This window comes from Nanorana parkeri, unplaced genomic scaffold (genome assembly GCF_000935625.1).
Source record: "Nanorana parkeri isolate BGI_ZX_2015 unplaced genomic scaffold, ASM93562v1 scaffold417, whole genome shotgun sequence".
Taxonomy (NCBI): Eukaryota; Metazoa; Chordata; class Amphibia; order Anura; family Dicroglossidae; genus Nanorana; species Nanorana parkeri.
Window position 1 is genome coordinate 484,933 of NW_017306685.1, and position 18,322 is coordinate 503,254.

Here is an 18,322-nt window from a genome sequence, read left to right on the forward strand (position 1 = left end):
TTTTTTTTTTTTTTTTTTTTTTTTATACAACCAATTGTTTAGTTACCCGATTTATTTTATCAACTATATCGATTTATGAAAATAATCGTTAGCTGCAGCCCTAGAACGTTCCCAAGACAATACATGTCGCAGAACAGTGAATACACAAGATTTAGTTGAATACCGCACAACAGCGTTTACTGTACATTGTGCTGTTCGACCATTTTAATCACTCATTATTGATATGACTTTTACACTAGGGGTGTCCCGATACCATTTTTCCAAGACCAATTACAAGTACTTTTTCTTAAAAGAACATGTGACATTTTTTCTAAAACACAGACTGATGATTTTAGGGCATTCCATGATTATTCAGCAATGGAGAAGGGCAATCAGCAATCGTGGATTGCTGAGATTTGTAGTCCTCTATAGCTGGTTGCCGATCTCTGTTGCTGTATAATTATTGATTTTAATTCTTTAGATTAAAGAAAAAAAACAGCCTTTGCTCATTTTGACGATCGAGCTAAAATAAAACCAATATACTCACCTGTTCCTAGGTCCCACCAGGCTGTTAAGTTGGTCTTTGCAGCTGGGCTCCGGCGGTCTAAGGACCGCTGAGGACATCACGCCTAACGCACGTCTATTGACTCGCATTAGATGTGAGGCTGTTAAGGGACTTTCCACCGCCAGAGTGGAGGAGGAGAGAGGCGAGTGCCTACTGCACCAGTACCGAGGATCAGGTGAGTATATCTGCTTTATTTGAGCACCCCAGACAAAACTTGACCTTTTGCAGTATAGCCCCTTTGCAAGGCCATCACTCATCCAGCTCCCTCTAGTGCAACTGTGACATCTAAAGATCTCTCCGAGAACAATGTCTAGAGCAGGTGTCTCAAACCCTCCAGCTGTGGTGGAACTACAAATCCCATGAGGCATTGCAAGATTCTCACAGCCGCAGACAGGAGTCCCGAAGAGAGATGCATCATGGGATTTGTAGTTTCACCACAGCTGGAGGGCCGGAGGTTTGAGACCCCTGGTCTAGAGGGAGATCTGTCCGTTCTTAGATTACCTCATTGAATGCAGGGATCCATAGAAGACTGAATATCAGTGTGTTGTACTCCCATCACTGTTATGCTAAGCAGAAGGATAACAAAAAAGCAGATGGCACTTTTAACGTGAAACGCCTCATCTTTATGTGTGCATACAGTTACATCTTCCTTTCTATTTAGGTGTATTCAGAATGGATTCCCAGAGCTCAGAGTATGAACATTAACATGCACAGGAGTACCTCACACCCATAGAAACTACTGAGTCACTGTAGATTTCTTGGTTTCTATGTGACACACACAAAGATTAACCGCGGAACATGTAATTGCTTAAGTCTTTCGTGGTAGAGGTGGAGCTTGTTCAAACTTGCTTTGTTTGAATGCGCTGAATCACTTTTTTCTATTGTTGTAGTGTGTTGGGTTTTTTTTTTCTTTATTGGAGAGATTCTGAGTGAATGTAAAATACACACCAGTAGTTGGAAGAAAAATAACTTTTTCTACATGTGTACTAAAAAAGTATATACAAAAACACTATGCATTCCCATTTAAAGCTCAACTGCAGTCCGCTGATGAAAATAACCGCAGTGTGCGGCAGCTGCCCCCCTACGGCAAGGGTTACATTTAGTCTAGTGCAATAGCCCTAATAAGCCGTAATATTTGCCTTGTTCCTTGCGCCTTCAGGTTTTCCTTTTCCCTGTATGACAAGTTCCACAAAGCCATTTCTCCACCACCGCCATTAAACAGTTGCATGTAGATGGATGCATGTATATATTTTCTTATGTATGGGCATACATACTTTGAGAAAACGACTCTCAAGGCAAACTGATAGGTTCTCATGTTATGATTTATTTTTTTTTGAGTATTGTCTGCTAGTGGTGTCTACACTAAATATAATCCAGGTGAAAGTAACATATTCACTTAAAGTGACACTAAACTCAGGAGTTAAATCTTAAAAATACATTGAGGGCTTGTTCACATCGAAAGCGGTGCGTTCCAGAGTGGTAGCTGCTGGAACACACCGTGATCCCTCGCTAAACTTCCCTCTGCGTTCTGGGGCGGGAGGGGGTGTAGCGGTGTATTACATTCAATGCCCCCGCCTACAGTGCAATGGGACGCGTGGCACAACTTTGCCTGTGTTCTGTTCCACTGCAAACATAAAGTCCTATTTTTTGCATTTGCAGTCGAACGGAACGCAGGCAAAGTTTCACGTGCCCGATCGCACTGCGTGGTGGGAGGGAGCGTTTAATTCAATGCCACGCCCCCTCCCGCCCCAGAACGCAGGGGGGGAAGTTTCGCGAGCGATTGCGGTGCGTTCCAGCAGCTACCGCTCTAGAACGCACTGCATTCGGTGTGAACAAGGCCTCAAGTACCTTAACCATTACCAAAAATGTATCTTGTGTATCACTCAGCTGTAGATCCTCAAATGATCTGAATTGCTGCGAAGTCTGCTGACACTGGCCTTCGTTAAAGAGGGTGACTACTTATGTTCCCTGTGTGTGTTGTAAAGTAGCCACCGCTCCAAGCTCACTCCCATGATGGACTACAATCGCAATATAAATTAGTAAAGTTAATGTGAGATTGTAGTCCATCCCAGGAGCAGGCTTGGAGTGGTGGCTACTTTTCAACACACACAGGGACCATGCGGAACAAAAGTAGGCACCCTCCAGAAGGAAGGACTGTGTCGGCGCCAATTCAGAGATGATTTGAGGATGACCCCAAAGACTCGATTTGTTCCCATAGACTCAATAGAAAATGATTGGAAACGTGCAACACAATTATTTTGCCGCATGGTACACGCATTTTTGTTACTAGTTGGGGGACTTTGTGTCTCTCTCTCCCTTTTCCCTCGCTTCAACCCAGTCATATGATCGTAACATAACTGTGATGTACTTTCTTTCCTTCAAACCATTTTACACCATCATCAAAGTGCACTATGAAGAAAATCTCTTGTTGCATATGGAAATAACTGGCTTTTCTGGGCAACCAAAACTTTATTATTGTATTAAGCGTTTCATATATAAGGCCCATTATACACCAAGGCTTTTGGCGCGTGTATTTTTTTTTAGCACTGAAGAGCTCCAAACTAGAAATCCTATTAATTTCTTTAGCCCCCGTTGACACCTGAGCAAAGCGTTGCGCATGGAAAAACGCCTGTCGCTGGAAAAAGTGCTGGAGCATTTACGCAATGGCAGACCAAAAGCCCCAGATAATTGTAAGGTGTATGGGCACCCTTTTAAGGTGCCCATACACCTGCCGATTATTGAACGATAATCACTGGTGATCCCACGATCGTACGATAATCGGCAGGTGTATGGGCAGCGTGCAACCTCTTCTACTGTAAATAAAAGTAAATCACCGACACACTTGAAGGGTTTTTAAATGATTGATATGTTTATTCAATACCCCCATGTCACATACTGTCATACGGTGCTAACGTTTCGGGTCCGCACAGGGATCCTTCATCAGAGCGACAGTGAAATGTTAGCACCGTCACGTGTGACATTGGGTATTGAATAAACATATCAATACTTTAAAAACCCTTCAAGTGTGTGCCGGTGAATTACTTTTATTTACTATTAGTGTTTTGCACGGCGCCATCCGTGTGGTCACCTGGGCACCACATATACCTTGTGGTTTTGAGACCGTGGCAGTGCGAATGGGATTTGGACTTTGCTCTTCTACTGTAAGGTCGCACAACATTCTTCTTCTGAGCACGCTTGAAAACCTGCCGAAAATTGTACGATGTTCGTCGGGTTAGTGGCGTGCTCGGGAGACTAATGCCGCACGGGCCGGTGTGCGCAAGCGCTCCCCTCAGCGGTAGCCAATCATCGGAAGCCCTCCCCTCAAGTACGATCTGCCTGTCCAAGATGGGCAGATTGTACGAAATTTTAATTACCTTACAACCATCGCACAACGAAATGTATGGCCAGCTTTAGACACACAGAAAATAATTTATCAAAACTGGAGAGGACACAATCTGGAGCAGCTGTGCATGGCAACCAATCAGCATCTCTCTTTGATTTTCAAATCTTAACTGAACAAACTGAAGAGAGAAGCTGATTGGTTCCCAGGCACAGCTGCTCCAGATTGGGTCTACTCCAGTTTTGATGGATTCCCCTCAGAATGTTTCTAGTGCACAGTGAATAGTTCTGCTCCCGGATTGCTTTTATTTCAGTTAAATTGGTTAGAGAATACTCTGGCATTCTGATGCCAATTTGTTTGCTGGAGTATATTTCCAGCAATAGGGGGGTTAAGGTCTGTGTGAAATACAGACTGCTATGTAAATAGACAGGGTACTGTACGTAAGGTTCTGTCCTAGGTACAGGCACATTCCTACTCGGGGCGTGTCTGCATGTTGGGAACTTGGAAAACTTTAGTCTGTAGAATGTGCTTAGCAGTTACACAGACTGCTCTGAGTTTGGTATTTGTTCTATGGTTGTAGTTCGTTATTTTCTACGACTGCATTTTGTTTTGTTTTTCTTTAAATGGTAATTATCGGCCACAAAAATCTAATTCTACGGTTTAGTTTGTGGTTTCTGTTAGAAACAAATTATTTTTAAATATGAATGTGTCAGAGCTGGTAATTAAATTGGTATATGTCCAATTTAACTTGCGTTGCCCAAACCACACTAATGCACAACAAGAGGATTGTCAATCTTTTCTATAGGGCCCATTCACAACCCTGTGCTACCCTGCCATACATCAGGATTAATAGTAGAGGGGCTTTTTTTTTTTTTTGTATTAAAGGAGAACTATGGGGTTAAGGCTTTTCCCCATAGTTCTCCTTAGGGTAACGGGAGAACACAAACCAGCGTCCTCCCGTCACCCTAGGCTCAGTCACCCTACAACTCGCGGTATACTGAGACGCTGAAGCGGATCCTGACAATTGTGCTGGGATCCGCCCAGCTGCGTGAGTGACAGCTGGCTCTGCCTATCTAGAGTCAGAGCCAGCTGTACCCGCCCCCTCCCCCGTCCGTTCCACCAGTCAGTGCTGGAGGATCGGAGCTGGGAGGGGGGAATCCAGCCCCTGTCACGGCAGAGAGCCCTGACAGGATCTAGAGGTGAGTGAACGCCGGTATGTGTTCGCTCACCTCCCGATCTACTGAACCGACCTGTGACAGTCTCATTGTTACAGGTCGGCTAGAACTATGAGGTGAGTGAAAAGCACTCACCTCATAGTTCTCCTTTTAACGTGCCCCATCAACTTCAAGAGCAGCACACGAACAATGCCTTTAACATGCGTTTTAGCACATGACCGCAAAATCCCACCCCTACTTTTACTTTATTTGAATTTCTCTACTTTTACTTTATTTGAATTTCACTGACCAAACCGAAAACATACAACGCATGAAAAAGTCAAAACATGCATTAACACACAGAAAAATGCGGGCACAAAGGTGTGACCCTAACCTTAGTGCCAACAAAACATTGGACTCTATTAGACCCCTAATGTCTCCACTGTCCTCCACTGCAGACGATCAAGCACAGGATTCTTCTTGATCACCTATTTAACCAGCATTTCAGCCATTTCTGAAGCAGGAAGCACTGAGAACACAACACTTCGTGCTTCAGGGCCTGTTCACAAACGATGCGTTCAGGCTGTGCTGGGCGTTTTGTTTTCCGGAGCAGCACGAATGCAAGACAAAGCAAAACCGTCCGATGCCTCTCAATTGGGCACATCAGCACTGGGCCAGGCACATGCACACTAGCACCTGTGCGATTGAGCTCGGCTGCTTGTATGAACAATCCCTCAATGATCGGAACCGGCGGTGTTGCCTCCTCTCTGGAGGCGCGTACAAGTGACCCGGCTCTACAGCTGCCCAGGTCACTTATACTCGAATGCTGCTGGAAAAAAAATTTTGTTGTTTTTTTTCACTTTAAATGTTACTGTGTCCCCAAATCTCAAATGTTTTATTCTATTTTTTATCTTTAAATTTATACTTTAAAATATAACATAATTACATATAACTTCAAAATCTAAATCAATGTCCCATGATTAAAAAACAAGATTGATCCCATTAATATTCCAATACAGAGTAACATTTCCAAATTGAATCTGTACAATAAAGGTATGGAGTTTTTTTTTGTTGGAAACCTATTTTGAGTTATTTTTGGCAATATGTATTTTTAATAATGTAGATATTAGTTTGTTATAATATTAAGGCTATATTTTAAAAGTTACTTTTTATATTTTAGAACCGTGGTACTCACAGGGTGGGTCACGACCCAGTGTTTAGTGGGTCGCCGTGTACCTTCCACTGAGGCTCCTCAGCCACCCCCCTAGAGCAGCACTGTCCATTCTTGCGCCGAGTAGCCATTTAAAATATGCTGCTCGGCACAGAGTACCGGCTTGAGGTGGGGTGGGCTGGGGCTATGGCCGCGAGGAAGCTCCATCCATCCATACATGCATTGCTTACAGCTACCTCGCATGTCCTGCAGAGGTGCCTGGACCAGACTGACCGCAAATTCTGACTCCTGGCACCCTACAGGGCATGCAAGGGAGCTGTTCAAGCAATGCACATATGGATGGAGCTCCACCACAGCACAGCAGCCCACACTGGACCCCAGGCTGAGGATCCACTCCAGTTCTCATAAGGTAAGGAGGAGACTGGATGGATCTTTACTTACAGGAACTAGGTTCCAGTGTGGCGCAACTTGGGTTGCGACTTAATGACTAAGGACAAATGTGGGTCCTGAGGTTACACAGGTTGAGAACCACTGTTTTAGAGTATACATTCCATATTACCTGACCTAGCTCTGTAGCTTAATTTATTCTTCGATTTGTGAGAGCGCAGAGCTTTGCATGCTCCTAGTGCCTGCCAGTGACAGGTTTCATGGCAATGTTGGACACCATTGCATACCAGCCAAACAAGGGTTGCCAGGGCAAAGCCTCTTTGTCTTCTCTCTAAAAAGAACATGGCAGCCCGGCTTAGGTTTGCAAAGTTGCATCTGAACAAACCACAACACTTCCGGAACAGTGTCCTTTGGACAGATGAGAGCAAGGTGTAACTGTTTGTTTGGTTTTCGACAATTGTGGTACTGTGTATTGTGCCACCGCAGCATATAGTCACAAACGCCACATACCAACTGTCAAGCATGGTGGTGGAGGGGTGATGATTTGGGCTTGTTTTGCAACCACAAGACCTGGGCACCCTGCAGTGATTTTATTCTACCATAACCTCCTCTGTATACCAAAGTATTCTAGAGTAAAAATGTGGGGCCATCTCTCAGACAGCTAAAGCTTGGCCAAAATTGGGTCATGTAACAAAACAATGATCCCGAGCACACCAGCAAATCTACAACAGAATGGTTCAAAAAGAAAAGAATCAAGGTGTTGCAATGGCCCAGTCAAAGTCCAGACCTCAACAATTTAATGCTATGCTGGGACCATAAGAGAGCTGTACGTAAACAAATGCCCATGAACCTCAATGAAGTGAAGCAATATTGTAAAGAAGACTGGGCCAAAATTCCTCCACAACAATGTGAGAGACTGATGGTCATACAGAAAATGGTTACTTCGGGTTTGCTGCTAAATGTGGTTCTACCAGCTACTGAATCTTAAGGTGTACTTTTCACACATAGCTACTCCATTTTGGCTTTGTTTGTAAATGACACTGTGTAATATGTTTTTGTGTGTGTTCATCTGACGTTGTATTTTTCTAATTCCAAGACCTGCTAAGGACCAGATGATTTTTATTATGTCCTCATACGTAAAACCATAGACCTCAAAGAGGGTGTACTTTCTTTTTCACACGACTGTATGTATAATATTTTTTGATCTCTGCCAGTCATTTGATTAAACAGCTTGATAGTTTTCTAAGAGGATATGTACCTAACAGCTCTGACAACATTAGTGACTCATGCTGTCGCCTTCGTGCAATAAGTCCTTTGCTTAAGAATCCATATCTTATTACCTCTGATCAGTTAATTAGGATTCTCCTGCTTAGCTCTTTCTTTGTCTATTTTCAGCACTGTAGTGTGAAACAACATGGGGGTTGGAGGTTACGGGAAAAACAATCTAGAAGCTTCAACGTGTTTAGTTTAGATTTTTTGTAAAATGATTAATGTTAACACAACAGATATATATATATACATACATACATACATACATACATACATACATACATACATACATACATACATACATACATACATACATACATACATACATACAACTGTGGGCGTTTTTTGCGGGCGCACGCAATTTTAAGGCTTGACATGTTTGGTGTCTATTTATCCGACGTGACCCTGACTTTTATGTTTTACTAAAAATATGGGTAAGAATAAATGTTTTATAACATAACGTAGGGAAACTTTTTTATTTTTTATTTTACATTTATGGTACTTTTTTTAATTATATAGTAAAGAAAAAATACCCCCGTGGTGATTATATACCTCCAAAAGAAAGCTCTATCTGTCCCCAAACTTTTTTAACATAAATAGCAAGGCTATAGTCCGGTCATGCTCATTAGAAATGCTTTCACACACAACGCAAGAACAAAATTGTATATGTGTGCACTATTTGCAATCCCACAATGCATCATTCGTAATAGAAATGATAATGAACTGTACGTGCGTAAATACGCTGCCCATTTTTTACGCTGCGCAAATATACGACTCCATATGCAGCTATGTGTATGGAGCCATTTATTTGCATATGGTACAGTACGCACATATATGCGTGGCAGTGTGAATGAGGCCTAAAGGTGACAGTACATTTTGACTTGCGCTCAGGTGACCAGGTCCTAAAGATCCTTAAGGACAAAACGACGCAACGGATTATTGTTTATCAAAATATTTCTCTCCACCTTTTAAAATCTCCATTATACATGATTAGTCTCCCAGTGTGTCTGTACCAGCCTGACAATGCTGCCTCCTGCTATCATGCATGCACTAGAATGTATTTAGCACCAAGTTATCTATTTAAGCAAGCTGTTCCTGCCTTTTGTGCATGCCTGTTTTCCTGTATAATTTGGCTAAACATTATCTCCATCTTTTTTTTTTTTTTAGGGAACACCGCTTTGCATGACTGTGCTGAATCTGGAAGCCTAGAAATCATGAAAATGCTTCTAAAATATGGAGCCAGAATGGAGAAGGATGGCTATAGCATGACACCGCTACTCTCAGCCAGTGTGACTGGTCACACCAATATTGTGGACTTCCTGACTCAGCACCCACAGACCAGTAAGAGAGAGCGCATCAATGCCCTTGAACTTCTTGGAGCTACATTCGTCGATAAAAAACGGGACCTACTTGGTGCCTTAAAGTATTGGAAGAGAGCTATGGATATGAGATACAGTGACAGGACTAACGTTATTAGCAAACCTGTTCCGCAGGAATTAATTATGGCATATGACAATGCCAAGGAGGTAAATACTGCTGAAGAGCTAGATAACCTTATAGCTGACCCTGATGAGATGAGAATGCAAGCTCTTTTAATTAGAGAACGAATTTTAGGCCCTTCACACCCAGATACATCCTATTACATCAGGTATCGGGGTGCAGTCTATGCCGATTCTGGGAACTTCAAGCGTTGCATCAATCTGTGGAAGTATGCATTGGACATGCAGCAGAACAACCTGGATCCTCTAAGTCCAATGACAGCAAGTAGTCTGTTATCATTTGCTGAGCTATTTTCCTTCATGCTTCAGGATCGGGCTAAAGGATTGCTTGGTACTACAGTTACATTTGATGACCTTATGGGTATACTGTGTAAAAGTGTGCTGGAAATAGACCGAGCAGTCAAACAAGCATTGATGCCTCCTGACCAAGTCCAGCTAAACAAGGCCCTCTCTATAATTTTGCACTTGATCTGTTTGCTGGAGAAAGTTCCCTGCAGCCCGGACCAAGAGCACTTCAAAAAACAGAACATTTATAGGTTCCTTAAGCTGCAACCTAAAGGTAAAAATAACTTTAGCCCTCTTCACCTGGCTGTGGATAAGAACACCACTTGTGTTGGCCGCTACCCCGTTTGCAAATTCCCTTCTCTTCAGGTTACCGCCATCTTGTTAGAGTGTGGCGCTGATGTTAATGTCCGAGACTCTGAACAGAACAGTCCGCTACACATCGCTGCTCTCAACAACCACCCGGATATCATGAATCTGCTTATAAAAACTGGGGCACATTTTGACTCTACAAATTCGCACAACCAAACTGCCTGTGATTTGCTGGATGAGAAGGAAATTGCAAAGAACTTAATCCAGCCAATCAACCACACCACCTTGCAGTGTTTGGCTGCACGTGTGATTGTCAAACACAACATAACATACAGAAAGCAAATTCCTGAGAAGCTGGAGAGCTTTGTTTTGCTTCATAGATGATGCTTTGCCTGGACCTCTAGTACACGTGAAGGATGTGCGCTTTGACTGTTGGCTTATTAATAAAGCACTGTTGATAGGAGACATCAGTTATGCTTCAGCTGGTAATGTCATGATCCACTTGTCTACAACATAGTATCATCTCCTCTGGAAGGATTCGTTACCCATATTTCAATTTGAATATATATCAAATTTGGTTTTCTATGTCCTTTTTAAATTGTATTTTCTGCACCTCAACTTGTACAATCTGCCAAATTCTGTTTCCATGTGGTTTGTTTTCTGCCTGTTATTGGGGTGGGGAGAGTGGCACACGTTTTTTTTTCCCCCTTATGCCTTTTTTTTCTGGTGGCTTCCTGCTATTTTGCTGGCTTTGTGGATTTTTTTTTTTTTCTTGCCTGAGTTCAGGTCATTTCCGCTCTTGTAATCTCCAAGCCTTTCACTCCCAATGTTTCGATGGGTATCTTTCTATGGACCATTGCTAATTTGTAAAAGCTTTATGAACATGTTAATGTTTGCAATTACCATAAGTGCTTTATCTCCTCTATGCACTGGCTTAGACATGACTGTTGTGTGTTAGCATACTTCTATGCAGCATTTTGCCAGCCCAATTACAACACAATTTGTCATTTGTTTTCCATTCTGCACTAAACAGCATGGCTATTTAGTAGGAGTTTTGCTAGCTTCTGCGGGCAAAACAACATTTGACGTCACAACTGCCTTCCCTTGATCTAGAAATACAAGAGAGGTATCTTGGGAGTATTCTTGCTTTTCCAAACCTTTTGAATTAAATTCAATGCTCAACATTACAAGAGTGTGCAGAAAGCCTCTTACTTATTTGTCTTCGGATAGCTCCTCATTTAGCAAACTGTCGGAGATGAGAACTGTCTTTCTTGGCCTGTAGCAATCCTGATTCCATTTACTGCTGCCCTTTTCTGCTGCAGTTTGATTGCTGGCACTTCTCACTGCAGACATTCGTAAATGAGCCCATTGGTACTTTTTAAATACCCTTTCTTAAAGGGACACTATCAAGAAAAAAATGTTTTAAACCAAGAGCTGTCAGTTTTAATATAAGAGTGGTGGTGTAGTATGGGTATGGGTAGGCTTGCACAGTCCCAGTCTAATCTAGTGACTTCTATATATAAAGAAGAAAAAAAAAAAAAAAAAATAGTGTTTTTTTTCCATAGTAAAAAAAAAGAATGGTTATTCAGTTGGCAGCCACTCCCTTCTTCTTCTTTTTTTTTTTTTGTCACCAAATTGAGTATATGAACCAAAACTGTGCACTGAAAATGACTAGCAGCCTTGGAGAGTGAGGTAATCTAGAATTACACTAATGTGCAAAAAAAAGTCCACATTCTTTGTTACAGAGGTTTGACAGTGTCCCTTTAAATGAAATTCCTAATAGATGTCTGTGTGGTATGCTGCATTATTAGTCCATACTAATGCATATGTAGTATGATTATACAGTTGATAGGACGCTGGACTGAGGCCAGGCCTTCTTATAGTTTGCATTAATGTTTTTTGTTTTCAGTAATTTGTTCAGGTAACCTGCATGCGTTGGTATGCCTCTTTAATCAGCGACATGCCGTTTTGTTTTTCAAAGAAGCAGAAACCTCCTCCTTTGATGTATGGAGTCCATACATTCAGATAACTTTGAGTTGTCAAGTCTACCCATCATGCTTCTATGTTCTTTAGCAGGAAGGGCTCTTGTTTTGACCAGAAGTAAAGAAATGCGAATGAGAGATTCAGGTTCCTAATTTAACACAGCACTTTACTGTTGCTCCAGAATAACATTTTTATTGGCCTTGCAAATGTCTTACAATAAAACTCTTGAGTGAAAAAAACAAAAAACTCTTGCTTACTTGGGCAGAAATCAGTGTTGGTTGTTGACAATTGACTTTGTTTTTTAAAAAAGTTATTTTTTTTTTAGCCCCTAGTGTTCTAGACATGAAATGAAACTAGTAGTGAATGGTATGGTGGACAAGGAGAGAGACATGGAGGTGGTCACTTCTGACATGTCACTCTGCAAATGCTAGCTGCCTTACAGTTAGGCTGACTATCTTGCTTTAGCACAACACTTTGACTTTTTACCCAGAAAACGTATGCTAGTAATGGTTTCTGATTTGCTTTGACTTTCCTTGTCCACATAGTTGTTTCAGGTCATGGACTTGGGAAACATTGACGGCAGGTCAAGATAACTAGCCAGGCACCTAGCATTTACGTGAGCTTGGCAATAGCAGCCTCCATATATCACTTATAAAATGTTAATTGTTGGTTCAAGCACATTGGTGCATTCATTGTGACCTGTTTCTGAAACCTCATCCATAATAAGCAAGTGGATCTTCATGCAAACAGCTAGATGCGCAGCTGAAATACATATGCTTACTGTTTTACCTGGCAAACCATTGGTGTTTTTTTTTAAGGCTCTACTACATCCCGATTCAGGTCTCCTACTGCTTCTAGAAAACCCCCCTGCTTGTGGGACTATCAAGAATTTTTTTTTTTTTAAACCATGCGGATTTTGTTAATTGAGCAGGCTAGTGGTGTACAGGTGACCTAGAAAGATGCTTTGGTTACACAGCATATACAGTCATGTGACAAAGAAAGTACACCCTCTTTGCATTCTATGGTTTTAAGTATCAGCACATAGTAATAATCTGGTCCTCGGTTAAAAGTTAGGTGAACACGTGACCTATTACACTGTGATTATTTATTTTACAAACATAAAGCCCAAATGGAGAAGTTGTGTGTGAAAAAGGAAGTACACTCTTACTGCTTCCATAGGAATTAGGAGGCTACATAGCTGCTCATCAAATCCCCTTTCCCATCAGCAAGCCAACCTTTTTAGCAGTTTTCTGGTCTGGAGCGTTCGGGTGTGTTTTAACACAATGCCAAGGAGGCAAGACATCGGCAATGATCTTGTATAAGCAATTGTTGCAGCCCATAAATTTTGGAACGGTTATAACAATTTAAAGTCCTTACAGTGAGGAAGATTATTCAGAAGTGGAAAACATTCAAGAGTTGCCAATCTTCCCAGCAAACTCTCACACCAAGCAAACTCACACCAAGGTCAGACCGTGCAGTTTTTCCGTCTATAAGACGCCCCTATGTATAAGACGCCCCCAACTTTTCTTACCCAAAATTCTGAAATCAATATTTTAAAAGGTATAATGCATCACACTTACCTCAATCACGTTATGCGGCTGTAGTTTCTTTTCCACATGACTGTGAATGGGGCACTGGCCTGATTGTGCAGTGTGGCAGGCAAAAATGTATTTGGCTTTTTGTCTAACGTAGACACCACAAGCAAGATCTCTGCATCTGTGTTTCCAGCTCTCCCCTTGTGCTGTGGCGGGTGCAAGGACCCAATGGAGGAGGGAGATTCCATAGCAAAACAGAGCAAAGAACTTGGGAGTTCCTGAGGTTGAGGCCACTGGGCCTACCCCATTACTGAAATATCAGTTTTTGATGTTCTGAACATTTAAAATGTTTACTATGTAATTTCCAGTAACATAATATATTAATATTGCAAACCAAATTTAGATACTTGGTCATCTCAAAGGGTCTTTCTATCTTTAATAAATCATTTTTCATATTGAATCTGGAAAGTTTTCATTTAACATAGATTATTTTGTTTCTGATGCCTTAAGTCACAAACCATCTAGTATCACGTGGTTGGTATGTTTGCACAGTGTACACTATAAGAATTGACAGGTTGATTGAAGTGACGCTAAACTCTGGAATTAAATTTTAAAAATACATTCAATTATCCTAACTATTAACAAAATGTATCTTATTTGTGGATCACTCGGCTGTAGATCAGGACTGTTTTGGCAGCAAAAGGGGACCTGCTGCATATCAGGGTGGATGATCATAATGTTTTTTATAAATTATGTATTTTTTTTTCTCTTGAAGGTTTAAAGACAATTTCCAAATTTTCCATGGAGTGGGAAATAAGTTGGTCTCTGCCCAACTGTGTTTTGTGTGTATGTATAATATATTTGACTGCCAAAGATTCTCTGCAGGACTGCAACCTCTTGCCAGTCTTTCCACATGGTGAAATCACCCTTTTAGAAGACCTGTTAACCACGTTCAGGGGTGTAAATAATTTGAGCTACTCGAAGTACATTTATACTGTGGTGTGCCCCAGTGGACACAAAAAATGGCTGCAGATGGAGAATGGTGTAATCAGAAATGCGTTGTGTGCAGAATTACAAATAAGGATTACATGTTCCCTTAAAACCAGTTGTATGCTAGCCAGAGGAAATGACTAACCTAAGTGTTCCAGTATAATCCATGTAGAACCAGGATACAAAAACAACTAAACACTGGTAGGACTTTACAGTCCAAAAGCACAAGGAGTAAAGTACATGTAATGGTGGTAGGCAGATCCTGGATTCCTGTTATTAGTAGCTATGTCTCCATTCCATCAGTTATCCCTCATTTATTGCCCATTCCTTTCCCCCATGGCTGACAAAGTTTGTATTGCTAAATAGCCAAACGCCAGGGCTGATCTCGTGCTAAAAAGGAGCACGGGTGGTTTTTGCACAAAAAATATCTTTGATTTAGCAAGTCCTTTTTAACTGCACTGTTTCTAATGGTATAAAGTGTTTTAGGTCTATGACAAAGCATAGAAATATATAGACAGGTATTACCCATTTTCTGTATAATTGCATTGCCATTTATGGTTTTCAGTCATCCCATTTTCAACATTGGCGTACTTTGCATATGCTACCTCTGTATTTGCTGGTACTAGTGTTCTTCTAGTATTCTCGTACACAGCTGTGTTACAACCTATGTCAAATTTGCCTTCTGCTTCTAGAACCTTGTTATAATTGTTTCTCTTTCCCAGGAAGATTTCAGCTACAGGTTTCATGTGATACATTTGGTGGCCATTTTTCAGTAACTGTTTTTTGAGGTCTTACACTATATTGCCAAAAGTATTGGGACGCCCCTCCAAATCATTGGATTCAGGTGTTCCGTGAAATTTCTTGCTACTAAATATTCCACGGTCAACTGTTACTGATATTATAACAAAGTGGAAGCAACTGGGAACAACTCAGCCACGAAGTAGTAGGCCACGCAAAATGACAGAGCGGGGTCAGAGCATGCTGAAGCACACAGTACGCAGAAGTCGCCAACTGTCTGCAGAGTCAATAGCTACAGACCTCCAAACTTTGTGTGGCCTTCAGACAACAGTGTGTAGAGAGCTTCATGGAATGAGTTTCCGTGGCTGAGCAGCTGCATCCAAGGCTTACATCACCAAGTGCAATGCAAAGCTTCGGATGCAGTGGTGTAAAGCACGCCGCCACTGGACTCTAGAGAAGTGGAGACGTGTTCTCTGGAGTGATGAATCACGCTTCTCTGTCTGGCAATCCTCTGTAAGGCATCAGCATACCAAGATATTTTGGACAATTTCATGCTCCCAACTTTGTGGGAACAGTTTGGGGATGGCCCCTTCCTGTTCCAACATGACTGCGCACCAGTGCACAAAGCAAGGTCCATAAAGACATGTATGAGCGAGTTTGGGGTGGAGGAACTTGACTGGCTTGCACAGAGTCCTGACCTCAACCCGATAGAATACCTTTGGGATGAATTAGAGCGGAGACTGCAAGCCAGGCCTTCTCGTCCAACATCAGTACCTGACCTCACAAATGCCCTTCTGGAAGAATGGTTAAACATTCCCATAGACACACTCCTAAACCTTGTGGACAGCCTTCCCAGAAGAGTTGGAGCTGTTTATAGTTGCAAAGGCCGGGCCAACTCAATATTGAACCTTACGGACTAAGACTGGGATGCCATTAAAGTTCATGTGCATGTAAAGGCCGGCGTCCCAATACTTTTGGCAATATAGTGTATTTTTAATGATTTTTTTCATGTTTCTTGAAAAAGCAGAAAACTATTTTGTCAAATTCAAGAGCTATATCACTGCCTAAACATACTACAGATAATTTTATCGCTGTTTGATCTCTCTTTTGAGAAGATAAATAGACAGCAGAACTCACACCCTGAAGATTAAAGAATGCCGCTACACATTTAGAAATGTAGATTCCATATTCATATGAAGAGATTTTGCATGTGCGGAAATACTGTTGCATCTCCTAAAACAGTTAAAAATTGCGTGGAGGAAACCCAAAGTCCTAGTGTGGAAACCCAGCTCACAAATGAGGAATTGTGGAATCCATAAATTCTGCATGTCCTTGTTAAATGGCAATGGTTGTTTTTTTTTTCTAGGCACTGAAAGAACTCATGCTTAATACAGCTTGGCTACAGAACTTGTCTGCTTTCATTTGTAAGCAATTTCTTTAGATCCTTTGGCTGCAGCAAGCAGAACACACGTGCCCATTGTAAAAGATGGGATACCTCTGACTTGATTGAATACAATTTCTACAGCGTCCAGAAACTAGCCTTTGTGGCTGGCGAAACTCGACAACAACCCTGCATACTCTCTCATCCATTAACATCAGTTACATGGGCAGCTTGTTGCTAAGATACAATCTGTTTCCATAATACTAGACTGGACAGCCAAGCAATAAAACATGTTCATAGCATATAAATTCTATTTTTTTCTTTTCTTTTTTTACAAAATAATCTTTCATGGCACTGTATGAGAGATCGGAACCTCATCCGACTGGGAAGAGCATTGGCTGTGCAGTTCCCTTGTTGCTGCAGTAAGAAACATCTTTGCTCAGGATGTGCCAGGCTGAGTTAACTCCATTCATTTCTCTGTCACAGTGTCCCCCTAGGCTGATAGTGCCACCACTTAGGTGGAGATTCGACCTGTCCCGGGAAGCTGCAGCCTCTGGGCACCCTGTGAGGATCGGTAACTATGTGAACACTCCTTTCCCCTCCTTCAGGGCAGTGGCTGTGAATGGTTTGTGGTTGCCCTTGTCTTTCCTTCCCCAGTCCCCTTCAGTGTTGTGTTCAGTTGGTGCTGGTATGCTAAACTAACTGAATATGTGGAGGTTGCGGCATGATGGTGGATGGGCAACCACCTCCCTACCACTGCCACTATCCAAGGTTTAGCTAGCTTTCTATGGGGACAATACTGGGTATAGGCAGAGGTGGAGATGGGCACCAGTGACCATATTATCTTAGATGCATGGTGCTAACATCCTCCTATCTTCTGTTGGAGGATTCTGGGATCATCTTTCTTTGGGACATCACATTGGTCAGAGCTGGTATTCATGTTATGTATTGAGTGTCAAATTGTATTCACATATGACTCATGCATACACTCTTGCCAGGACCTCTGGTATGTTCAGGTCTGTACAACTGAGTACCAGTGTTTTTTGATATGCATCTTGCTGCTGCATTAAACCTTTACTCACTATCACCTGTAGCTTCTCTGAGGGTTTCAGGACTAGATGTATCACAGAACAATAGCTAATGACTAGATAAACCCTCAGTTTGCCCCAAATGTACTTGAGATGTTAAGATGTTAAAAGGCACACTTTCTCACATTTTCTAATTCTTCCCAGTATTCCAGTCTTCTGGATAGAATTGAACATAATCAAACTGATTACCAGCATCACACAAGTGGAATTGAAATTTGCACCAGAGCCATATCTCCAACACAAGAACTACCCAACTCCGCATCTCTAAAATCTTTGCATACTCATTTGATAAATGCAGCATGTGCAGTAACTCGGAGGCAGTGGAGATCAACTCGTGTCCTCTCCATGACATAATAGATATGAGGACAGTCATATGTATTAGATAGAACTGATGTTTATCAAACAGTATAAATTAGAAAAGTTTACCAATATATTTTTCTGGAACAATTTCACACTTCAGCCAAGCATACAAGCAAATGATGCCATGTCCTGACGTATGTTATGCTTCCTACCAACAATTAATGATCAATTATCCCCTTCCAGGTGGTCTGGCAAATGACCTGTCATTCCTTGGGGTATTAGGTTAATGGGTCAGGCTGCGTTACCCATCCACCCCCCCCCCCCCCCTTTTTTATTTTTCCTTTCCACC

At 41.8% G+C, this 18,322-nt stretch overlaps 1 protein-coding gene across 1 annotated transcript in view; it reads left to right on the plus strand.

The window, feature by feature from the left end:
* The window catches only part of FEM1C (fem-1 homolog C), a 40,917-nt gene extending 29,470 nt beyond the window's left edge, over positions 1–11,447 (plus strand). The window contains exon 3 of the mRNA XM_018559847.1: positions 9,033–11,447. Within this exon, the coding sequence (XP_018415349.1) occupies positions 9,033–10,342 (1,310 nt within the window). The 3' untranslated portion in view covers positions 10,343–11,447. The remainder of the gene's footprint in view (positions 1–9,032) is intronic.
* Positions 11,448–18,322: the final 6,875 nt, after the last annotated feature.